The sequence below is a fragment of the Aricia agestis genome, chromosome 14, assembly GCF_905147365.1.
Source record: "Aricia agestis chromosome 14, ilAriAges1.1, whole genome shotgun sequence".
Lineage (NCBI taxonomy): Eukaryota > Metazoa > Arthropoda > Insecta > Lepidoptera > Lycaenidae > Aricia > Aricia agestis.
In genome coordinates this window covers 11,261,454-11,288,598 of record NC_056419.1, presented here as the reverse complement: position 1 = coordinate 11,288,598, position 27,145 = coordinate 11,261,454, and the positions used below count along the sequence as shown (strand labels likewise).

General features: G+C 36.1%; 2 protein-coding genes across 2 annotated transcripts; both read right to left on the bottom strand.

Moving 5' to 3' along the window:
- Positions 1–3,867: 3,867 nt before the first annotated feature.
- On the bottom strand, positions 3,868–9,307 carry LOC121733702 (protein takeout-like). The gene is made up of 5 exons (XM_042124036.1): positions 9,173–9,307; positions 8,517–8,754; positions 6,943–7,073; positions 4,541–4,690; positions 3,868–4,038 (listed from the first exon to the last, which is right to left on the bottom strand). The coding sequence occupies exons 1-5, from the start codon at positions 9,231–9,233 to the stop codon at positions 3,887–3,889; spliced, it is 732 nt and encodes a 243-aa protein (XP_041979970.1). The 5' UTR covers positions 9,234–9,307; the 3' UTR covers positions 3,868–3,886.
- A 5,911-nt stretch (positions 9,308–15,218) lies between these two features.
- LOC121733701 lies at positions 15,219–26,359 on the bottom strand. The gene is made up of 5 exons (XM_042124035.1): positions 26,294–26,359; positions 23,293–23,518; positions 22,396–22,547; positions 16,143–16,301; positions 15,219–15,427 (listed from the first exon to the last, which is right to left on the bottom strand). Exons 1-5 carry the CDS (start codon positions 26,346–26,348, stop codon positions 15,255–15,257), a joined length of 765 nt encoding a protein of 254 aa, XP_041979969.1. The 5' UTR covers positions 26,349–26,359; the 3' UTR covers positions 15,219–15,254.
- Positions 26,360–27,145: the final 786 nt, after the last annotated feature.

Genomic DNA, 27,145 nt, shown 5'->3' with positions numbered 1-27,145 from the left:
TCAAAAAACCTGTAACATAACGCCATCTATTGACGCCCAGGAATACTAACAACGCGTCGCTGTTTAATCTCAAAAAACGCCATCTATTTGACGCACAGGATTAACATCAACGCCCTGTGCCCCTACCATGCAGGTACTAATAAAAAAGTGTCAAAATCAAATGAAGGTCTAATATCGTTCTGTCTAGCCTCCTTTACGCCGAACGCGCGATAAGGAACTCCGTTCACACGTTTAGGCTGACACAAAATATGCAGTACACGTTTAGGCTGGCCACATACTCACGTTTTCGTATTCTATTTCCGAATTCGTTATCAGTATTCGGACATCCGAATGCATAGAATCAGTAGAAAATACACTGACACACACGTCCGCTTTTGTTCCAACGGAACGAATTCCGCTTTCCGCTGTCCGCGTTCGCGCGTAAAGAAACTCGAACGAATGCGCTAGTCTCACGGAATTCCAAATTATAAATTCCGCATTTAGGAAATCGAGTACCGAAAACTTGTATATGCTGCACCTTAGGTTTCGACGAACAAAATCAACATGAAAACGTTATTTTTACATTTTAAACAAGCAATACTGACAAAACAATATTACGTCTCCATCCCAGCCTCCCAGGTAATCGTGTCTCAGCGACTCGAGCACATTGTTCCTTTTATCTCCGCTAAATTACATTTTGGCATTCGCTTCTTGTCTTTATCGCAACAGTAATTGTTGTCAATTTACCACTGGGTGGATTTACAAATTGAAAACCATTACTGAATAATTTTTACTATTAGAGATGTCTTTTGTGTGTTGGTCGCTAAAGGTATTAGGATTTAGGAGGGTAATACTAGCTCTGATTTGGCAAACGTTGTTTTGTCGTAAGCCATGTTGGCATCGACCAAGACTCATATGACAAGTACAGGATAAGCATACAAATTTTAATGAAATCGGTCCAGCCATTTTACAGGAGTATCGTAACAAAGATTGCGACATTAAAATTACAACCCAACACCAAAAAAGTCTTCATTACAACAACATATTCAGGATAGGTTCGCTGAGGCACATACAGACTGTTTTCAGACAATTATTGTGTATTATTGTGTACAAAACAGTTTACATATATTGTTACGTGCTAGGGTTCGAAAGATTTGGAGAGAAAGACCTGGTGACTCTCTTGAAGACTTTATTCACTATGACTAGCACAACACTGAGCACTAGGTCACACACTAATCACTAAGTCCAAAACACTAAGCACTATCACTGTCCTAGATCGTAGCCAAGTCGCAGGTTTCACTGGTTCACTCACTATTGATCACTTGTGTTCACTCCGAAATCGCCTCGAAGATCGCTCGAAACGAACTGAACTGCCGCGCCGTCTACCTGCGGCTTTTTATATGGCGAGACGAATTCCAGAAAGTTCCCGATACACGTAAACAAGTAAACAAGTACCGGAACTTTCTAGGAGGCTCGAGCATGTACCACAATAAACATAAAAAACTAAACACGTAAACAAAATAAACCAGTAAACACGTAAACAAGACACTTCTAGAAAGTTCGAGCACAGTCTATTCGAGTATGTACTAGCGCACCTAACGCCATCTAGTATTGAGTAGGGGATTTATGTTGCCTGTGTTTCCTCGGTAAGTTTTGCTGGTTTGTCGCTAGATGGCACTACGTGTACCGTAACAATATTATCTTTTGTCGTTTTAGTATTATAGTAAGTATTAGTTTTACTTTTAACGAGAATATATTATTATTGTAAATTTAATGTAATCATATTCGTGCACGTCCTATCTGCTGTTTTAATCCTATCTCTCTCCGTAGGGCTGCTGGAAGAGATTTCTTTTAGAAATAAGCAGATCCTTTGTGTCGTCTTTCTGTGTAAACTGTTATATTGTTATATTTCCTGTGCACGATAAATTATAAAATAAATAAATAAATAAAAACAGTCCAAACAGACTCCTGAATGTATTGGGTGGCAGGTGGGATTCCATGTTGTTGAAGCATTGGGTGCATCTCCATACTCCGATAGCTCGGTTCCCATATACATAATTAAATTAATTAATGATGTTATTCCAATTTATTTCATACTAGATAACGCCCGCAACTCCGTTGCGCCAAAATTCGTTTATCGCGCGGGAACCGTACATTTTTCCGGGATAAAAAGTATCCTATGTCCTTTCCCGGGACTCAAAGTATCTACATTTTAAATTTCAGCTAAATTGGTTCAGCGGTTTGGGCGTGAAGAGGTAACAGACAGACAGACAGACAGACAGACAGACGGACAGACAGACAGACACACTTTCGCATTTATAATATTAGTATGGATTTTTACTAATACTAGATTAAGGACCTATTGTTGAAACTAACACTATGGATGAAAATCTGAATTGAATTGAATTGAATTGAATTGAATTGAATTGAATTGAATTGAATTGAATTGAATTGAATTGAATTGAATTGAATATAACAATGTCGTAAAAATTTTGAATAAGCTATTGCGTGCTCTTATATTTTGCGTCAACAAAATCAAATAATTACTTCAATAATTATAATATTGTTATTTGTCTTACATAAAGCTGGTTTCATACTACGCTATAATATAATAGGATATATTATATGGCTCATAGCACAAGAATATCGCGTACCCGATACCATACAAAGCGTATAGCAAGCCAATAATATATTATAGTACAGTACAGTGTGAACGTGTCCATAACAATGTATGGTACGTGATATTCTTATGCTATGAGCTCTATACTATATGCTATTATATTATAGCATAGTCTGAAAACAGCTTAACAGTTACTCTCTAGAGTATTGCGATTCAGAGCAAATTGCTCTAATCTATCTCCCGTGTAACTATTAGTTAGTCCAATGGGAATATACTTAATTTGACTATGAATACTGTAAGCGGATAAACACGGCTTGATTATTAACTAATTCATTATGAAATGGTTGGACTAATATAAACTTGAATGCCTATCAAACCGTTATAGACAGTTTGAAATGTATTTACGTGTTAAATTGTACACGCAAACATATTTGTAATTACGAATATTTCCTACACCAGTCATTTTCAGAGTATTCTCCACTTAAGGGGGCGACTAACCCTAAAGTGTCAATTTTATAATTCATTTTTATACTTGAAAATAAGCTCCGAATTGTTTCATTTTCTAAAATTAGATACTACATTATACTTCCGAGAATTCGATCTGAGCAAAAACACGATATCTTAAAATTTTCTCGATAGAAAAAATCACAAAGATGCATCTAATTTTCACGAATTTTTCATTTATTGCCATAACCGTGCATTGAACTAAGTTAATATTTTACCACATTGTATAAAATTCTATTATTGAGAGATCGACCTAACGGATTTTTAAAATTTTATATATTTATCGAGTTATTGAGAAAAAACTAATTTGGCGATGAATCCGCGTCGTCCTTTTTCACCTGGCATATGAAAGACGGGCGTGAGTGTGAAGAGAGAAGGACGATGTTTGATTCAAAAAATCATACTACTGTTGGCAAAGGCATACTATTGTTTTTAGAAATGATTTCAGATATTTTTTGGGGGTCCGTCAAAAATGTCACTTCTTAAAGGGAACCCCTTTAAGAAGTGACACGCTACTTAAAAAGTTTGAGAACCGTCATACAGCTCCATGTAAATCACATTCTTTCACGCGTGTCTTCGATATGTGAGTGTAATCATAATCATAAATGTAAATAATTTATTGCTTGAATTTACTTTATAATAATTATTACTATTAACTACAAGCTACATAGACATATTTTAATAGACAAACATGAAAGCGCCCAAAGAATAATAAAAACACAACCAAATAAATATTTTATAAAAAAATATATTTTCTTATACAAAATATTTCTGATGTTGTATTTATTCGGGCATCAGTTCGTCGAATGGCACTTGATTTAACAAAATGTCAATATTTTTCACCACTTCGGTCGTGATATCATCGCATAAAGACGGACCGACATCGGCTACTACTTCTTGAGACATCTGATTTAGTACATTGTTTATTTGGTCACCTAAAATACATAAAATTAACGTAACATAATATTATATAAAAAATATTTTTTGTCATTTACTGAATATAAAATTTTAGTATGTACCTAATGCTTAGTAGCACTACGAATATTGAATAAGTAGCTGCTAAACAATAATTCATTTCATATTATAATTGAAGACATGAGTGGAAGAAGCAGGTACCTAATAACCGGGAAAATGATTTGACAAAAAAATAATTACTTTTTTTTATGATATAAGGGGGCAAACGAGCATACGGGTCACCTGATGGTAAGCAACTTCCGTCGCCCATGGACACTCGCAGCATCAGAAGAGCTGCAGGTGCGTTGCCGGCCTTTTAAGAGAGAATAGGGTAATAGAGGAGGATAGGGATGGGAAGGGAAGGGAATAGGGGAGGGTAGGGTATATATATATAAATATATATATATATATATATATATATATATATATATATATATATATATATATATATATATATATATTCTAGTAAGTAAAGTAACTTACCAATGTTTTTATCACCTAACAAATTCTCCAGTCGAAAGATGGCTTTCTCTACACTAAATTTGACATCATGTCTGGTTATGCTCCAATATATTTTTCCATCGTCCTTTGTCACATGTTCGTACCACATGCGGAAATTTAGCGTCGTATTTTCTGTAACGAGAAAATAAAATTATATATTAACAAGTTCAGCCCGCGTCATTTTCAAACACTGTTAGGTATTAAACACGAGGAAAATAAAAAGTTGTTCATAATACAACATAGAGTTTTAGGTAAGTAGTGTTTATTCGTGGAACATCATAAAATTATTTTCATAATGTCAATTAACATCTTAGTTCAATTAAAATTAATTATTCAATAATGTAACTTCTCTAGCGTTGCGAGTTGGTCTATGATCTTATACTAAAACGACCTTCACACAGCTGATGATAGAATCAAACATATTCATACTCCAAATTATTTTATTATTATATTATTTTATTATTATACTAGCAGCTGTTGCCCGCGACTTCGTCCGCGTGAACTTCAGTTTATAGCGCGCGATGTCAACAAAATTGGTGTCAAAAGCTTTTATAAAAAAAACCCTGGTATCCCTTAAATCTAAACAGCTGTGCAGTGTGCACATAATATTCCAATTTTATTTAATAAAACTTCATATTTTATGCCAAATTTTTAAGATTATTTAGCACCCCAATTACACAACTTTACCTATTAACTATTTATCATTGATAGGTTTAAGGTTACGTCACTGCATAGATAAAGTACTGAGTTATTAAGAGGAATCCACACCGCCGTTTTTCCATACAAACGCTGTCCCCTGTTTCCTCCCTGGATAATGCCGGTAGAGTTATGATTTTTTTCCTGAATATCTATGGCCGCTATTAGCATGTCCCTATGTTTTCTTTTTTTTCATATTTTTATTATTAAAAAAGATAAGAGCGTCCAAAAACCCAAAAAAATGGCAAGATTTTCCTCTGTGTTCAAACACCCAGAAAACAAAACTGGCTAAAATATACAAAAAAAATAAAACATAGGAACACAGCTCAAGCCTTGCTTTAATTTTTAATGAAAAAAGTACTTAAATCGGTTAAGTTTTGGAGGAGGAATCAGCGGACAACGAATCGAATATTTTCTGTTCTTTTTTTAGAACTTTTGTCGTATTGTCTCTATCGCGCTCTGCGGTGGGAGACTTGAGATTGGTGAGACAGCAATACATTTTCAAATACCTATTTTCAATTTCTCTCGCCCCTGGTGTATCCTCTTAAATAACGTAAAAAAGGTAATAACAATCGAAAAAAATCGAAAGCCGAATGTAAGATAATACCACCTCTTATAGAAAGACTTTTGGCCAAGCGTTAGCGCGATGTAGGAGACACACGGCGCCATCTATTATGAATTTTTAGAACTAACTTAATTTGAACAAATTCACGCATTTTGACCCCCTTACAACGCTTTTTTCCAGTAAAAAAGGAGCCTATGTCCTTTCTCAGGCTTTAGACTATCTGTATACAAAATTTCATTACAATCGGTTCGGTAGTTTTGGTGTGAAAGCGAGACAGACAGACAGACAGACAGAGATACTTTCGCATTTATAATATTAATAGTATAGATTGCCTTTACAGCTAAGTACTCTTAAAATTACTTCCGGCCTTCTGTCACCTTATTCGCCCAACGAAGCACAAAATAGCTTGGTTTCATGCCAATCCATACTATATCCATACTAATATTATTATAAATGCGAAAATGTGTCGGTCTGTTTTTGTGTCTGTCTGTCTGTTACCTCTTCACGCTCAAACCGCTGAATCGATTTTGCTGAAATTTGGTATAAAGAAACTTTGAGTCCCAGGAAAGGAAAATAAGATACTTTCCATCCCGGAAAAATGTACGGTTTCCGACGATAAACAAATGCCGTAACGTTGTTGTGGGCGTCATGTAGTATAAAACATATTTTTGGAACGGAGTTCCTTATCGTGCGTTCGGCGAAATGGCTAGATAGGCTAGACAGAACGATATTTGACCTTGGACACTTTTTATTAGTACCTGCATGGTAGGGGAGAGGGGCAGAGGGCGTTGATTGTATTCCTGTGCGTCAATTAGATGGCGTTTTTTGAAAATAAACCGACGCGTAGTTAGTATTCCTGGGCGTCAATAGATAGCGTTTTTTAAATATATTTTTTTAAAGTATATTATGTATACAGCTTTTTTTGAACATAAGAAATAACTTCGTTCCATTCGGGTGTCCCTTGATACCTCTCAAGTTTTTTTTACCGTGGTTTTACTCTGGTCTACTAAAAAGTCATTGACCCCTGCCGACCTAGACGAGCCGAAGCATGTAGCTTATATGAACCCATGCTGAGTTGTGTGTAAGATATTGTGTGAATCAGGCCACAACTAACGACACTTACTTAACTTAATCGAGGAGTCCCCATGGGAGGAGATCGGGAGCAGCAGGATTTTCCCGCTGAGCTCATATTTGTTCTTCACGTCCAAACTCACCAGACCCTCCGCTGATATTATTTTCTTTTTCAGGTTGAAACTAAAAGAAAAGTTAACACGTACATTGCCGCACAATATTGTGGTAACGTAATAATTATCCTGACAGTTCTAAGGTTGAAACTAAAAGAAAAGTTAACACGCACACTGCCGCACAATATTGTAATAACCATGTGATATCTTGACAGTTTTGTTTTTTGAGTTTATTAGGAGTAAACCTACATTATAGATACGCCAGCAACATTATAACTATTTAATATAATATTTTTCTTAGTGGTGTCGTTCTTTTCTAGCGTATCAAACAAGGATACGTCATATTATAACAGCTACAACGTCTGTAAAGTGTATAATACGCACTTATTTTTATTAGTTATCACTTCCTTTTATTAGTTATTCTTTGTAAATTTATGAAAGGAGGCTTTGGCTATACAGCGAACAAACAAAAGTATAGAGAAATCAATACATAAAACAGCAAAATCTTTTCAGGCTATTATAGCGGCCATTAGCAAACGGGTTGGCGTATAATAGAGAATATTTATACATTTCAGTGGCGCTCACTAACGGGTTTTACACACCATTAATTTCTTTGTAAGCAACAATTCACTGCCTAATTCGGTCTTCCTCATAATATTCGTAATTAAAAGATACGAAGTTAATTACTTGTGACCTTTTAATCACCGAATCTGGCGTCATTAGTGGCAAACTTAATTAGCGGCTTATAAGGATGATGTTGACAATATTCCCTCGTAAAAATTTATAGTTATAGTCTAGGTATTATTAACTAGGTAACTATTCCGCTAGGTATGTTAACTGTATGGTCTCTAGACCATAAAGTTAATATACCTAGCGGAATAGAGCAACAATCTCGAGCTGTCAAACAAAACCGAAACTGGTTTCATCTGTGTGTAAAAATATGTGTACGTATACACTTACACAAGCATGATCGAACATGATTTCTATGAGATTAAAATGTCAACGTGCGGCACGTGCCGACTGGACGACAAAAGAGTGCTGCTGTCATGTATCACACGTCTCTTTTTACCACGCAGTGTTACTGTTAGTGACATCTCTCTTGCTCAGGCCTTTGTTTCTCTATTCCGCTAGGTATATTAACTTTATGCTAGAGACTGTATTATGACGTGAATGTCAAGCAATTTCAAGTTCTAATGTGCCCATTTAACAGTACGTAAAATTGTCAAATAAATTCGAAGTTTCTGGAACGATTTTAATTGAATATAGCACAGGTTTAATTATAAAAATGTGAAAGTCTACTTTTTCATAATTATACAGATGAATTTGACGTTTCATGTGTATTAGCAACCAATTTGAAGTTTCATATGTTATGTATTAGCTTTAAGTCCCCGAAAAGGACATAAGAATGTAGTCTAGGGCAGCAAAATATACGGAATATATGCAGAAGCAAAGTTACAGGAAACATCTAGTATTATATATCAATTTTATGTAGCTAATAACTCTGTATACTTACTCAATATTCGACAGATACAAATGCGACAGGCCCTTAAAGTCGTTGTCTTTGAATAATATTTTGAGGCCGTTCTTATCGGGGATGTGCACTATAATTTCCGGGATGTGGAGGGGGTCTAGGGGCCGTAGACCCCTTGAGGGGTCCCCCGCGGCGAAGAGATTTATCGAGTCCCTTCCAGATTTGAGGGCGCAGTCGTTAAGGTGGGGGTCGTTACGGTAGCATGACTTTATGTACTCAGCTGAAAATTAACGGGGTCATTAGACAGATATGAAAAATATTTCGTTCTTTACGACGACGGAAGTTTGTTCCATTTTTCTGTGGGCTGTGAGACGATTTGTTAGGGTGTGTTTAGTGGCATTGTAGTACCGTAGATGTGTTATCAGATAGGTCAGTCATAAAAGTAATTCAGTACTGAATTTTTTATTTAGTTAACTGTCTTTTCGATCTTTCGCTCATTTAGTGTTTACACGTCTCAAAAAAGGTACTGAACCAATTTCCGTAGAATTTAGAACAGCTGTAGGTTAAATCACTATGTTTTTTGTAAACCGTAATAAATTTACTGCACCACCAAATGATGTCAACACCTCACTTTTCATAGCGCGTCTTACACTTTAAATTGTTTGCTTAAAGTTTAAAAAATATTAGGTATCTCTTACGCAAAGCCAAAGTTTTCACACTACTGCAATAGGAAATGAGAAAAAAACTAATCAGCCACATATCTGAAGTAGAGAGAGCTACTGTGCACAGCTAACTTGCATTTCTGCTTTATACATTTCGCAATACAAATTACTAGACAAAGTGTCTCATTATGTATGTCAAACGGTGACACCCAACTAATGACAAGTCGTTATAAAGCCGAGTGCACATTCACTAATAAAAAAAAAAACATTTTACCAGTTGATAGTTTATAAACGCGAGCGTTTCATAAATTTTATTTTTTCACGGAAATATTATGTTCTATTCGTTTTTACAGTTGGATACCTTGTAGCTTTATATCAAATGTTATGTGACTATTTAAATTATTGAGCTTAGTAAACAGAAATGGATTAATAAATATCGAACTATCTGTTGTGCCTTTTATAAAATACATACAGTTCGCACAGTTTATGTACTTTAAAATAATTAAAAAATATTTTCAATTACTCAGTACCTATTCATTTTACAACCTTTTTTCTGTAATAAAAAGAGACACATTTTGTATACCGATGATAATAATTAACACAGTGCCTTGTAATTGTCCAAAACGTTAGAAAAACCGTTTGAAAAATAAAAACAAAAATATATTGTATTACTTGACGACTATAATATCTACAATAGACTAAACTACTATACACAGTGATGATATTGGGTCTTATTTATAGGTAAGATAATATTTTCAAGTAAAAAAAAACCTTTTCGAGACCTTCAGTATGTTCTCATGAAACGTATCTTTATGTTCTGGTAATGTGCGTCAAACAGCTGATGTTGTTAAACTTATTATAGAAGCCTGCAATATAAACAATGCATTAGAAATTGTAAATTTCATCAATGTCGAAGGTAAATTATTATTTTAAGATTTTAATAAAGCCTGAAATACTTTCTATGTAATTTTTATAACTATGAGTCGCAGAATTTCTGCCGCGTAAATATCTTTTCATACAAATCCAAAATTACACTTGTGTGAATCAAACAGGACTTTTGTATGAAACTGAATGCAGCAGAATTTCTGCCAGCCGAAATTATGCGACTCACAATTCACAAATGACGCTCACCGCACACGCTTTGGCTTCACCCTTACGGGTTTTCTGTAGTTATATACAAATCTTGTGGAGCCATAATCACATAGCATATTCAAGGGAAAATGACTTTTTTCACTATATTAATCTTATCGACAGGTTTCGTTTTGTCCGTGTACTCGTACCCAAGTCTGGCCAGCACGGGCCTTTTTCCATGGTGAAATGCTTCCCCGGAGGATTGGAGACACCAGCCGAAATGGACCCCACTAAAACCTGCTAAAGCCCCAGTGCTCCACACCCCGCCCAGACAGAGCTTAGAAACACGCAAAAGCCAAACCGGCCTGCCATCAGTCAGAATGGATCAATCGGCCTCCCTTTTTAGGATTGTATATTTTAACTCTCTCATCTTTCGAGAATTTAATTAGTGTGTTATACACCTTATGTATTGAAATATATTAAGTTATCTATAAAACATAATTGGTATAATTATGAAAACGATTTCTGTTTTCCGTATTAGCAAAAAAACTTCATAATTATTATACTTAATTACGGCTTCATTATGAAAATAAGTTGTTGCATAGCTTGCATTTGAGATTTTTTGAATAGCTATTCATAATATTTTAATAACAATTTATATTCTTAAAAACATATTTGTATTTCTACGTGAAGAACAATATATTTTTCTCTTTAACTTTTTAATTTCTTCGCTATATTAAAATGATTTGTCGATCATGGGCACTCATACTATACCCCTCTAGATTCGTAAAAGGGGTGACAGACGTGCGAGTAAGTACGCGGACGTAGGCTCGACGATCTTAATCGCCTGTGTGTCAACAAAGAGCCGCGAGCCGCGAGCCTAGGGGCAAGGTAATCCAGTGTGAGCGATTCTCGTGTGTCACACACGCGAGCCGAGTAAGTTCGCGAACTTAAGAGGATACACCAAGGGCGAGAGAAATTGAAAATAGGTATTTGAAAATGTATTGCTGTCTCACCAATCTCAATCCTCCCACTGCAGAGCGCGATAGAGACAACACGACAAAAGTTCTAATAAAAGAACAGAAATTCTTCAATTCGTTGTCCGCTGATTCCTTCTCCAAAACTTAACCGATTTAAGTACTTTTTTCATTAAGAATTAAAGCAAGGCTTTAGCTGTGTTCCTGTTCTATATTTTTTTTGTATATTCTAGCCAGTTTTGTTTTCTGGGTGTTTGAACACAGAGGAAGATCTGGCCGTTTTTTTGGGTTTTTGGACGTTCTTATCTTTTTTAATAATAAAATTATGAAAAAAAAGAAAACATAGGGACATGCTAATAGTGACCATAGTTATTCAGGAAAAAAATCATAACTCTACCGGCATTATCCAGGGAGAAAACAGGGGACAGCGTTTGTATGGAAAAATGGCGGTGTGGACTCCTCTTAAAACCCGCGTACTTTCAGTTCGTACGTCTATCAGGCACTTAATCGCGCAAGTAGATCTGACCAGACTTGTATATACACAGGAATAGCTTCATTATTAAACTATTGACACTTCATTTAATAAATACTTACAATTTACATACATACCCTTCGAAAACTGTAACTCTTCTTATTGTTTCTCCGTAGTCGGGTAAAAAGTCCTTTCCCTAAACACGTAACTATGGAATTTTCTATTTGATATCCGTATATTATGATGTTACGAACGGTTCCAAATGATGCAGTGTTTATACATGTGTAATTAGTAGTTCAATTACCTACTATTTACTGTTTATTTGTCATGCACAGTGTTGACAGCATTATGTAACAACAGTAAATCTTTGCTATAATTGACATACAGGGTGTAACAAAATTAAGTGATAATACTTTAGGGTGTGGAAGTGTTCCTTGTAGAGAGTTCACTGTGAAAGTAGCAGTGCTGAAAGACCAATTTTTTTTACTTTTGTATGGGGAAACTCGTGACGCTCGGGCCCTTGCCCATACAAAAGTGGAAAAAAAATCTTCTTTCAGCGCTGCTACTTTGACAGTGAACTCTCTACAAGGAACATGTACACACCCTAAAGTATTATCACTTATTTTTATTACACACTGTATAAATGGGAAATAGAGTGTCTGGAAGAAATCGTTTTTAGCAATAAGACCACGATAAGACCGCCTTTGTACTTTTTACTCAATAGTTCTAAGTTCTTTATGTCAATTGTCATGGTTGTTTTGGTGCAATAAAGGATTTTCATTCATTTATTATTCATTCATTCATTCATTCATTCAAATACTTCAGCTACATAGACTGAAATAACCAAAAAACCATCGAAACTAAATATAAATACGTTTTTCAACGTTACAGCCTCACCTATATCTATACCCAAACATGATTTAATTTAAGAGGGCGACTAACCCAAAAAACAAACATCGTCCTTCTCTCTTCACAATCACGCCCGTCTTTCATATGCCAGGTGAAAAAGGACGACGCGGATTCATCGCCAAATTAGTTTTTTCTCAATAACTCGATAAATGTACAACATTTTAAAAACCCGCTAGGTCGATCTCTCAATGATAGAATTTTATACAATGTGTTAATAAAATATTAACTTAGTTCAATGCACGGTTATGGCAATAAATGAAAAAAGCGTGAAATTTAGTGTGTAATCTTTGTGATTTTTTGTATCGAGAAAATTTTAAGATATCGTGTTTTTGCTCAGATCGAATTCTCGGAAATATAATGTAGTATCTAATTTTAGAAAATGAAACAATTCGGGGCTTTTCAAGACGTATAAAAATGAATTATAAGATCGACACTTTAGGGTTAGTCGCCCCCTTAAGCATATGGGTTTATATAACTTACTATATAATGATAATAATAATAGCTCCCACACCGGTTTCGGTGACGGTGGCCGGTTTCATTGAAACCAGGCGAGCTACGCAGGAGTAATTTTATAGTGCCCAAATGTGTGCGCAGTACACAAGAGCACTCTCTGTTCCTTTACTCTCATAACCCAGTGGGACGGAAGACCGACACGACTGGCGAGAGATCGGGCGCAGGACCGACTTTTTACATGCCCATCCGACGCATGGATCATCTTACTTGTCAGACAATGAGGTGATCAGCCTGCATCGTCCTAACCAAACTTGGAAATAACATGTTTCCAACGCGGGAATCGAACCCACGACCTCCGAGTCAAGAGCCGCGTTCTATACCACAAGACCACGGAGGCGTCTAATCTGCCTATATTGAACCACCGTACAGAGCTAATCTCCGACCTTCTTCTTCTTCTTTGTCCACCCCATGTTCCCAGTTCATCTGGGGCCGGGTCTCCCTGTACGTTTGCGCCAGAATTTTTATAGGTTAAATAGAAGTGGGCTTAAGGCTGTGCCTTGGTGTAATTTATTATAAAAGAAATGTACAAAGTCATCACAGTTCATAGTCTCTGCGAAATCCGCCCATTTTATTTGCGTTATATCTTTTTTACAGCTTTCGTAATCAGTTTTCCGAAAGCAAAGTTTTTCGAGAAACCTATTTTCATCCAATGTAGAAGCACAAGTATTCCCATTAAATGTAAGTTCAAACGAGGGATGGTGCAAATCGAGTCTACTTATGGGAGTGGAAGGTGATATAGTGAAAAGGTTAGGACAGTTGGTAATAGCCAAGTCTAATATCCTACTATTATGATTTCTAATATAATTAAGCTGACTAACAGTTGTAATCTGGAACAAATTGTACAATGCTGTAGATTTTGCACAGTAGTAGTTGAGTGGACAACCCGTCTCACATCACCCGTTTATTCCGTCACACTTGAAATCATTTTACCTCTCTGGCTGCATAAATTAATAATGATTGACCTTGGTTAATGGTTATATTACATTACTATAAACGAACCTTATTTCAGTAGGTTTTATTATTACATTTTAGTGTCATTTTAAAGTTCCTAATTAGCAGCAATGCTGAACAAGAAAAGTTATTATTATGTACTTAAAACCATACTGAATGTTATAGTATATGTAATGTTATTAAAATTTACTTAATCACACGAAATTGTTGCATTTTTATTCCTTTACGATTATCATAAATCCAGAACGAAAAATAAGATATTTAGTTGAATTTTGAACATCTTTAAGCTCTGTGTAACCTGTTTAGCTTAGACGTACATTTTCGCATTTATTTGTGTAGGTATTGTTTTTTTCTCTAGGTTTTCGCACGATTTTGGAAGGTATTAAATCCTAATTATCTAACTGCCGCACTTAAAGACGAATATTATACTGTTTTCGGCATCTGGAACTGCCCCAGTGCAGAGCAGGCAGGGCAGGCCGAATGGATACGGAAATAGCCGAACAAAACCGATGATCAACGAAGCACGTAGACTTAGTACTAGTGCAAGACGTAGACGCCTCCGTGGTCCAATGGTTAAGAGCGTGGCTCTTGACTCGGAGGTCGTGAGTTCGATTCCCGCGTTGGAAACATGTTATTTCCAAGTTTGGTTGGGACAATTCAGGCTGATCACCTGATTGTCTGACAAGTAAGATGATCCATGCGTCTGATGTCCCACTGGGTTATGAGAGTAAAGGAATAGAGAGTGCTTACAAGAGCACTCTCATTTTATAGTGCCCAAGTGTGTGCGCAGTACACAAGTACTGCGCACACACTTGGGCACTTTAAAATTACTCTTGCGTAGCTGGCCTGGTTTCAATGAAACCGGCTACCGTCACCGAAACCGGTACGGGAGCATATTATTATACATAATATTATAATACGTATTTTATGTTCTTAATTTAAACTTCGGCTCTTTTCGTATCCGATCGGCCCGCCCTGCCTGCCCTGCCTCGGGTCAGTTCTAGATGCCGAAAACTCTATTAATATTATTTAACTGTAATTAAATGAAGATTATGAAATAAGCCCCATACACTATCTGTCGAACTCTTAATTAAATTGAAGTTTAATCATCACTAACGACTCTGAGTGCGAGTGTAACATTCAAACAAACATTTATTTCTAAATCATGACCATAACAAAATAAAACATAACACTAAATATATATTTATTAACCTATCAAATTATACTAGGAGAGGTACTTCGAAGCATCTTCAAGGAGGAATTTATTCGTTGGGACCCCAATAAAGAACTTTTCGGCAAACTCCAAATAATATTCAATGGCTTTGTCCGTTAACGATTTTCCAGATTTTTCCAGCATTTTCTTCCAATTCTCATTCAAGTAGCCCACAACAAGTTTCGCTGCAAATTGAAATATGTTTTTAAAAATTGATACAACTCAACAGAACAGTTTTATTCGTAAGTGGAAACCATATTAATTAAAAATATTTTTATCAGTAATAGGTATTTGCATAGTAAAGTGGTTTTATATTTTTAACTATTTCAGGTGCAGAAAAATGCATTAATAAAATATTGCTGCATATATTAGTAAGGACAACGCGACTCTACTCAACTATTTTATAATTATTTTTAGGGTGAAAACGGGACCCTATTCATGAAACTTCGATGTCTGTCTGTCCGTCTGTCCGTCTGTCTCTCAGCAGGCTCTATCTCAAGAACTGCTATAGCTAGACTTCTGAAATTTTCACAGATAGTGTATTTCTGTTGCCGCTATAACAACAAATACTAAAAACAAAATAATTAAGGATACATATTTAAGGGGGCCTCTCATACATCAAACGTGATTTTTTGGCCTTTTTTGCTCGATTTCAATAATGGTAACAAGTAGACACTTGACACTTTCACAAAATCCTTGATTGAATGTGTACTTTAATAATTAATAACAATATTATAATAAAATAAAAATTTGAGGCGGGCTCCCATACAAAAAAAAACAAAATTTTTGGCCTATTTTTGCTCTTTATCCGTACGTAACCCTTCGTGCGCGAGTCCGACTCGCACTTGGCCGATTATTTATGTATTACCTCTATATATTTTAAGGCAGCTAATTACTTACTCAAATCAGTCCCACCAATCAGCATCTTGTCGGCGGCGAATATGACGTTCTTCACATCATACTCGTATGTAGCCTTCTCTCGTATTAGATGAGCGTGTATTGTACTGTCGCTTGTCCTCTTTAGATTGAATGGGAGGTTGAAATTGAGACGAATATCATCTGTGAATAAGATAAACTTTAGGAATAGAATACAGAACTGCATTGGTTTGAAGCTAGACGGCAGCACCAGCACAAAAGGTTTCATTCGACGTTTGACGAAGTTTCTGTCAATAATCTGATATACAGCATGACGGATTTTGGTCGGATTATTTAATTTATGTGCTTGAAGCGCCCTCTGCTTCGACATTTTAGTAATATTCCCTATAGACCAATCTGCATGAAAACAGCACTTATGTATATACCTGACTTTAAAATTCCGAATAATCCGCGAAATAAACCTTAACCAGCCTGCCTAGCATACGCCAACGAGATATCTCACTCTCGAGATAATTAAAACTACTCGTCTCATAATGTCAAAGTCTCGACATTATCTCGACGAAACTCTATAAAAATGTGTTATTTCGATGATAGATCTAGGCGAGAAAAAATGTTTGTCATGCTAGGGTCAATAGAGATGAAGAGACAAACCATCAATCATCAAGAAAACATGTAGAGTGAGATATCTCTTTGGCGTATGCTAGGCAGGCTGTAATAGTAGAGTCCTAGACTCTACTAGAACAACGTCCGTCAAGTACTCGACGGACGTTGTTCGAAGAGTCCACATCCTGAGGATGACCGGATGACCGGATGAGACCGGAGCGGTGTTGGGGTAAAACGCGCGTCAAGGTTTTCAACTTGCATGGTGGTGAGAGGCCTTGCACGAATTTGCTAACAAATTGCTTGTATGGTTGATGGTGTTTTCACATTCTTGCATGCGAGTGTACGCATAGGCAATGTGGGAAAGGAGGGAGGTGCTGTAACGCATGCCTTATGCCTATGCATACACTCACTCATTTACTTACAGCATACAGGTTGAGGTTTATTTCGCGGAATATTGCTAAAAATAAAAACATACTAATTATTATTATTATACTAAATTTTAAGCTACGGGTTTCCGCAAATTAACGACTGATTCTATTAACCATGCCTCACTTTACTACAATAGTTTGTACTAGTGTAGTAGACTCAGATACATAATATTATTATATTCTGATCAATTGGGCTACATAGCACAAAGCCCAATTCAATTTTTTTTATGGAGCTTTGTACTTACATAACTGACTTTACTACACTAGTTTGTACTGGTGAGTAGACTCAGATATGTAGCCTAATTCTACTTTTTAATGCAATATACCTGACTTATAAATATTTTGTCTGTGTAGTTAGTAGAAAAATAAATGAAGAGCTTCCGTATTTATATTTTCAGTTACTATACTAAATACTAGTTAATTTAACGAGCTTTCGACTTGTCACCTCAATAATATTATTATTTCAATTAATATTACTGCGATATCGCTTTTTCATTAATTACAGTATTATCATTTAATTAATTATATTATTATTATAGTTAATATTTTGATGTTATTTAAATAATAAATTTACAATAATTTATAAATAACGTTACATTAATTGGTTGTTTAAGGTTTTTATACGGTACGGCAGATCGGGAGACTCGTTTTGTGAATTACCGAGTGTATATGAATCCAGACAAATCGGCCTGCGATCAGTCCAAACTCCAACCGGATTTAATCTGCCTCCTCGTGTATGGGGATCTTTAGGTTCAATTAAGAGACGAAGTGGCTTTAAGCTGCCTAAAGGATTCTGCAAGGACCGAAATAGGTGGAAATCTGAAGGTGCAAGGTCAGGACTATACGGCGGATGCATTAACACCTCCCAGCCAAACTCCCGTAATTTTTGCTGAGTGGCTAAAGATGTGTGAGGGGTCCTCACACATCGTTATCCTTCACCAGCGTTATCAAGGTGAAAAACCACACCCCTTCTGTTGATTAATTCCGGCCGCTTTTCTTTAATCTCATCAGTTGTTTGCAGTAAAGTTCAGAATTGATGATCCTGCCTGGCGGTAACAGCTCATAATGAATAATACCCTTCCAATCCCACCACACACACAGCATCACCTTGTTGCGAGTTAAGCCGGGTTTCGCCACAGTCTGTGAAGCCTGACCGGCCTTTGACCACGCACGTTCTTGTCGTACGTGATCCACTTTTCATCACCAGTTATCAGCTTCTTCAAAAATGGTTCGGTTTCATTACGTCGTAATAAAGAATTACTAATGAGTACACAGTTCATTAGGTTTCTTTCAGTGAGCTTATGAGGCACCCAAATATCGAGCTTTTTTGTGTACCCAGCTTTTTCAAATGCGTCAAAACCGTTTTGTGGTCAATCCGCAGTTCTTCAGCTACATCGTAACTACTGATATGCCGATCTTGCTCCGCTTTTTCTAAAATGGCATCAGTTTTGTCCGTAACAGGGCAACCACCGCGACGTGCATCTTTGATATCAATATTTCCGGTTTGAAAATGCTTAAATCAAATTTGCGCTACTCTCACAGATACTGCATTAGGTCCAATGATATTGTACTTATACATATATTATGTTACGTCCATACTATTTTCCGGCTTAAATCTCTTCCGAACAATTTTCAAATTCAAAATTGCAGACATTGACAAATTTGACAGATAAGTGAAACAAAAGATACGAAAAACCATTTACATAAAAGAGACAGTTCTATTTTTAAACCTCGAATCGTATTAACGCTGTCTCTTTCTTCGCCTTTTTCGAGATTGTTCGAAAAAATAATTGAAAATGTAAATAATCGAGGTATTTATTGCAATCAAGACATGTGGTAAGAGATTCCATGTGTTTTGTTTACTTTCGAGTCATAATTGGTACATTTTCGAAACACGCACGACGTTATTTTCAATTTATTTATTTAAGAGCTCACCTGACTCTAAAAATCAAACATCGTCCTTCTCTCTTCACACTCACGCCCGTCTTTCATATGCCAGGTGAAAAAGGACGGCGCGGAATCATCGCCGAGTTAGTTTTACTTGAATAAAAGACGAACTATAATGATTATGAAAAAAGTGTTTTGAGCAAATTTAGGTTTTATCAATACCTTTTTAGATATTAAAAAATATTAAAGAAAAGACAGCAAACTTCGAAAATCCAAGCAAAAATGTGTCTTAAACAAGGTTTGTTGTAAAAAAGAAACTATCGAGCATTTTTTGAGTAATCGTGTTTTCGTCTTGAGCATTTAATCTTTATGAACTGAAGTTACTTGTGTCAAAAAATCAGTTTTCTAGACCTTATAGATTTTGAGATCTAGGTTAATGTATGTAGTCAATTTAGGGTCATATGGGCTCTTAAGACAAGACGCGGCACGTTCGTGACTGCGCTCGATGCAGACTAAACAACAGACGGCCCAATTGGGCCGTATTTGAAGCTTCACAACGCGCGCGGTGGTAACATATCTGGTTTGAGTATTTCATCAGTGATTAGGTCCATAAACATCACAAAAAACTTTTCGCTGTTTGTGTGGGATTTTTACCTTTTTTGTAATAAAATTTTAAAATGTATCGAATTTATTCATTAGAATCACTCATTTTCACAATAACAAAAACAAAATATGAAAATGTCACATTTACCTAATTTGAATTTGGAATAATTGTCTTCTGTAAAATTAAAACTTTTTAATGATACCAAAATCAACCAGATACAATTGGTATAAGAGATTTTATGACAAGTTCATACGTACTATAATGCGAAAAGACTTTTTTTCTTAACCTATTCAATCAAAATGACAAAACTTCTGCGTGTAAGTAATATGCATTTTAATTTAGAAGCGACAATATTAAAAATAGAATCGAATTCATACAGTATAGATTGAAGCCGAGTTCATCAACGATTCAATTAATGTAATATAATGGAACTCATACTATATTCATTTAGTAAATTGATTACGTCTAAAAGCCATTTATTGTATCACCAAATGGAATTACAACTACTTCGGAATCTGTTAAGGAACCCCTTTAGTGCTAATTATGGCTAAAACATACAGCGAATGTCTATTAGATGAGTAATAGTAATAAGACGAGTCAATTATGCACAGAAATTGTTCGTATCCGACTATACGAGGGGTGATCCAAAAGTAATGATAATCAATAATAAACACAATGAATAAAATAGAAAAATAAATTTATTTCTCAACATAGTCTCCAAGCAAGTCTATACATTTAGTCCATCTCTTTTCCAAACCTAAAATTCCCTTAGAAAAAAAATCTTTATCTTGACTCTCAAAAAAGTCCTCAACCGCGGCCATCACGTCGCTATCATCGTCAAATTTCTTGCCTCGGAGGTGTTCCTTGAGTCGTGGAAAGAGATAGAAGTCACTGGGGGCTAGATCTGGTGAATAGGGGGGGTGTTCCACCAGCTCAAAGCCCGCTTCCTGAATGGCAGTCATGGCAATTGCAGCTTTGTGAGCCGGTGCGTTGTCTTGATGGAACAGTACTCCAGCCCGCAGTTTGCCTCGCCTTTTCTCCTTAATAGCCTCCCGCAATCTTCTTATTTGTTCTGCATAGTAGGAGCCTGTAATAGTGGCCCCCTTTTCCAAGTAGTCCACCATGATTATTCCTTCAGCGTCCCAAAAAACAGACGCCATAACCTTCCCTGCTGAGCTTGACACTTTGAATTTCTTCGGCGTCGGTTCATCGGATCGTTTCCATGTCATTGATTGTTGTTTTGTTTCAGGATCAAAATGGTGGACCCAGGTCTCGTCCATGGTCACAAAACGTGACAAAAAGTTATCCTTGTCTGCCTTGAACTTTTCGAGATTTGCTCTTGACATGTCGACTCGTTTCTTCTTTTGCTCGTCGTTTAACATTTTCGGTACCCAACGCGCGGAGACCTTTCTCATATGCAATTCGTTTGCAAGGATTCTTTGAGTGTTGCCATATGAGAGCCCTGTGACCTCAGCTACATGCCTGATAGTCACTCTTCGATCTTCCAATACAACTTCTTCAACTTTTTTCACATTTTCTTCAGTGAGGGACGTCGATGGGCGTCCTTCGCGGTGTTCGTCTTCCGTCGATGTTCTTCCCAGCTTAAACTCCTGAGCCCAGCGTGCAACTGTGGAATATGGAGGAGAAGAGTCCCCTAATGTTTCCACCAAGTCGCTGTGTATGTCTTTGGTAGACATTTTTTTCAAGCAGAGGTATTTAATGACAGCTCTGATTTCGTGTTTTTCCATTTTGATGTTCACTCCTTGACAGTCCGTATTCAAATGAATGTAGCTCCCGGGAATCGTGGCCTATTTATATGATTTTTTTTTCCTGAACTAGTGGGTAACTGAGCAAGTGACTGATATTTTTTTTGTATTTTTGTGTGCACTAGATATAACTGATTATCATTACTTTTGGATCACCCCTCGTAAGCTACAGATGCTAATAATAAATTTATGTTTATAGTATGATGCTGTTGTATTAACTATTTACACTTTAGGAAGTATAGTTCTTCTGTGAAAAAAAATAGACAATATGAGTGCCTCAAATATTCTATTCTAATCCATACAGCTTTTACATAATTTCGATTCAGTATAATAAAACATTTTGTTATTGTCATAAATATGCCTTTAAAATGTTATGTTAATAATCACCATAAATGCGTGATGATTGGCCAAACCTAAAAATCACTAGAATGTCATAATATTTTGTTTGACATCAAACAAAGAAAAAAATCTTGATCTTATCAAACCGGAAGTTCGTATCAAACTGTAATAATGTTACGTTAAGAGGGCTCCTGACCCAAAAAATCAAACATCGTCTTCTCTCTTCACACTCACGCCCGTCTTTCATATTATGCCAGGTGAAAAAGGACGACGCGGAATCATCGCCAAGTTAATTTTACTTGAATAAAAGACAAACAGCTATAATGATTAAGAAAAAAGTGTTTAGAGCAAATTTAGGTTTTATCAATGCCTTTTTAGATATTAATAAATATTAAAGAAAAGATAACAAACTTCGAAGATCTAAGCAAAAATGTGTCTAAAACAAGTTTTTTTGTAAAAAAGAAACTATCGAGCATTTTTTCAGTAATCGTGTTTTCGTCTTGAGCATTTAATCTTCATGAACTGAAGTTACTTATGTAATAAAATCAGTTTTCTAGACCTTACAGATTTTGAGATCTAGGTTTAAGTATGTAGTCAAGTTAGGGTCAGGTGCATTCTTAATATAGTACGAGGAACGAAAATAGTCTCACCCAACTTTACTTTGGTTACTCCACTGCCCGTTACATCCTTTATTCCAAGCAATCCTTGCAGCAGAGAACTCTTCCCGGATAGTGTGAAGGCACCCTTAACGGTAATGTCACAGTTGATCTTCTGTCTCGCTACACGCTTTGCCATGTCGATGCTAAAATATGAATTATGTTAAAAGAATTTTTAGTATGAGTATTTTATAAGTATAACTAGCTGTCCTGGCAAACGTTTCTTTGCCATAATATAAAGTATTTCGCCCGTATTATTTTATTGAAGTGACCAAATAAGTATGTCACCGTGGCAACGTCCATCGCTATCCCGTCGCACAAACAATGGTCGCCGTCAGTCTCGAGTTGCAATAATTTACTGTTATTTATTCAACAAAATATGCACTTATCAATATAAAAAGTACCCAGTAGCCGATTCTCAGACCCACTGAATATGCATAATATATTTGGTTAAAATCAGTAAAGCCGTTTCGGAGGAGTACGCGGCCTAACATTGTGACACGAGAATTTTATATTTAAGATAAAATATTTACTGAATTCTGTCTAGATTTGCATGAATTAAAGTTTTTGTTAAGGTGAAACTGCACAAGGCGAAATACATTAAATCTCAGCAACACGACACCTTTTAAATTTCTTGTATTTAGAAAATTTTACGAGCTATATCAATCACGCTATGCATCAGCAGAATATGTCTTAAGGAGCCTGTCACACTCTACTTTTACCCTCGTAACCGAAGGGGATGGATGATCGGCAAAACTGTAAGATCAGGGACTAGATCGACTTTTTTACGATACTACGTATACTGTATCTGCTATGTTACAGGGACACAATTTTAGTGCCTCGAATTTTTGTCCGATTTTCAGCTGTACCAAGTTCAAAACTCATACTTACTGGTTAAACTCGAACTTGCAACTCTTGATTCCCTTCACGCTGGCTTCGGGCATAAACATCAAGACTTCATCAAGCACAATCGCTGACACATTCTGTACCTTTACAGGGTCAACCGGAGGTATACCTATCTCAGGTAACCCATCTTTACTGACTTTGTTAAGGAGATCTTGGAATAAGGCGTTGAGACACTTGTCGTCGGCCATGCTGCACTTTTTTATCGAGTCAACTGTAAAAAAGTTGAGGTCGTATAATGTCAACTGAGTAATAATTTTTCATTGTACGTGGGAGAGCCATGCTTCGGCACGAATGGGCCGGCTCGACCGGAGAAATACCACGTTCTCACAGAAAACCGGCGTGTAACAGCGCTTGCGCTGTGTTTCGCTGAGTGAGTGAGTTTACCGGAGGCCCAATTCCCTTTCCTATCCTCCCCTATTCCCTTCCCTTCCCATCCCTACCCTCCCCTATTACCCTATTCCCTCTTAAAAGGTCGGCAACGCACCTGCAGCTCTTCTGATGCTGCGAGTGTCCATGGGCGACGGAAGTTGCTTTCCATCAGGTGACCCGTTTGCTCGTTTGCCCCCTTCTTTCATAAAAAAAAAATTGAAGTTTTACCAAGCGTAACATATTAATGTTACGCTCATAAATGCTCATTGAGCGGAAGAATAGCTCACATCGCGTTGTGGTCACAGCAAAACATCCACAACGCGAAATTCATGTTATGGCTCTAATGAAAACGCGCACGGCGCGTTGTGGCAATCACAGAACGACGAAATAGCTAAATTCGTGTCGTGGCTTACATACAATTCGATCTCAACGCATTGTGGCAATGAAGAATTTTTTAAATTCATTAACTGTCTTTAATAATATTTGACAATCATCGTATAAATTTTTTTCTGTTTTCCAAGTGAGCTCTTGTTAATTGAAGAACACCTTTTAAAATTCGTGACATTATATTTAATTATTTTAAATTAATTGTAATCAACGTACATTAATTTGTTTTAAAATAATATATCCAAAATAATAGATTCACATTTTTGGTTACATCTTAGCTTTTAAATCTTTAAGATATTATGTAAGTTTTAACCGACATCCAAAACGGAGGAGGTTATAATATATTGTTCGCCTGTGGATATTTTTATTTTAAATAAAACACTACCTATATATATCCTGTTACTAACATTAATTTATTTAAGTTCTGTTTAATTTATTATAAATTATCTTATTAATTTAAAAATAAATTAATTGAATTTGTAAATTAAAAGTCTCGAGTCTAGTTTATGTGTATAATTTATGTCTGATACAAAAAGTTAATTAAAATAATTATATTTTCGTGACTGAAAATATATACTTCTGATCACGTTGATTTTGTCAACGTGATAGGTACAGTAGGCAAAACCATAATTTTTTTTAATATGAAATAAGGGGGCAAACGAGCAAACGGGTCACCTGATGGAAAGCAACTTCCGTTGCCCATGGACACTCGCAGCATCAGAAGAGCTGCAAGTGCGTTGCCGGCCTTTTAAGAGGGAATAGGGTAATAGGGGAGGGTAGGGAAGGGAAGGGAAGGGAATAGTTGAGGGTAAGGAAGGGAATAGGGTAGGGGTTAGGGGATTGGGCCTCCGGCAAACTCACTCACTCGGCGAAACACAGCGCAAGCGCTGTTTCACGCCGGTTTTCTGTGAGAACGTGGTATTTATCCGGTCGAGCCGGCCGTGCCGAAGCATGGCTCTCCCACGTATGAAAATCATGACTATGATTAGGTCTATGTATGTACTATCAGAAAAGTTGATTCCTACTCCTAGGCCTACCTAGTCTACCATCTGGTAGACTTAAGTATTTTGCTCGTGTTAAGTCAAACTAGCTAACATTGAATCGACATAAGCCGACCACTGCCTGTCAACTGCCTAGCAATCAATTTCCTCGATGGTACACATGGAAGTCCTAATAACAATACATTTTGATGTCCATGTTATGCAGGGTGTATAAATTGAGTATTATGTGAACATTTCAAGTGCCTACCTGTTGCCATTTTTTATTGTTATTGTTGCAAAAAATAGCAAAAAATACGTTTTTTTTTATTATTATAAAATTGGGGCAGTCTATGGACTGTTCGCCCATATCCTTTTTTGTTATTTTATTATTTAGATTTTTCGCTCCAAGGATAAAATTGAAATAATATTATAAATTTTAATTAATTGCAGTCCTTAGTAAAAAAATACGTTTGTTGTATGGGAGCTCCCGTTAATTAATTATTTTATTTTGTTTTTAGTTGTATTCAAAACAGAGTGATAATTATAATTAAAGTTTTGAGTTTTAGAATATTCGCAATACAGAATACCTGTTTTCTGATCTAAGTACTGCTAGGAAAACATCGCGTAGAGGTTCTACGAAATTTCCAATGTGGCAGCTTCCACTATATCAAAATTTTTCTAAGCATCCTTAAACTTAGGGACCATCCATAAAGTTCATCACACCATTTTAAAGTGGTCATATTTGTGAGACCGGGGGGGGGGGGCTAGGGGGACATCCTAGTGTGATGACACAAATTTGCAATTTTACATTTCGAAATTAAATCCGCCACAATATTTTAAATTTCGCTATTACTTTGTTAAATTTAAAAAGCGATGTCACAAAATTTTGCCCTCTCGCCTCCCTCCTTGTCACACCATGTCAAACTTCGTCGACCCTCCCCCTTAGGTGTGACATACTTTATGAATGAACCCTTACCATCAATGTACTATCAGAGAAGTTGATACATAGGCAGATTGCGGATCTATGTAATTTGCTCGAGTTATGTCAAACCTAGCCGACAGATTACGACTAACATTAAATTGACATAATTTAATCAAATGACGTAGGTCCGTCAACTGCCTATAAATCAATTTCTTTGTTTCACGCCAGTTGTTCTCGTCTGATTAGTTCCCGAATCGTACAAAAATCAGTCTGAATAAAATGTTTATGAATTTGAGTTTAGCTTAGTCGTTTTAAAACCATATCTTACCATAACCCCCAAGACACGAAACCAACATAACTGAAAACACTAACAACACATACATTTTGCACTTCATTTTTATATTACACAAATAAGCAGAAAATCTGCAAATTTTCTTTTATATACCACTATTCCTCATAATTTTATTACAAAGGTCATTTTCTTGAATAAGATTTCACATAATATATTGTTTTATTTTACCCATCATATTTTGTAGTATTCTCATATTTTAATTTTATTAATTACTGAATTTACAATTGCGATGACGCAGAAGAATTTCATTCGTATGTTATCTAGTCTTTAATTTTATTTATGATTTTGTCTTTGAGGTTACGAGATTTAGATCTTTGCTAAGATTTTTTGTTACTCCTGTAAGCAGGTCATTATAGTCCTGACGTCACTGCGATCCTTTAGGAATTAGGACCTATTGTGACTCCTTCGCATTAGGGTACCGTCTCCAATCCAATGCTGCTCAATGTGTTGGTGGCACGAATTTCCTCTGTAGATGAGTATTCGGAGCGACCAAGGTGCCTGTTTCTTCTCTGTAGTAGATCAGTGCTCTTATAATACTACAGGCGTATAATCTTATTCAACTAAATCTAATTTATCAATTTTAATAATATTATATTTATTGTTATAGTCCGAGTTCCCTAGAACAATTTTTTCTTTATTTTTCGTATCAAGCTAATTTTTCGTGAGATAAGACGAACAACAATTTCCTCTGCGAAAATTCTCACAAGTGGTAGCTAACAGAGATAAAATTTTAGGATTTAATATTTCGATTTGATGGTCCCTAAATATGGATTGTTCTACAATCAACAAAACTTGGTTGACTACGGAACCCTAAAACTGAACTCTAAC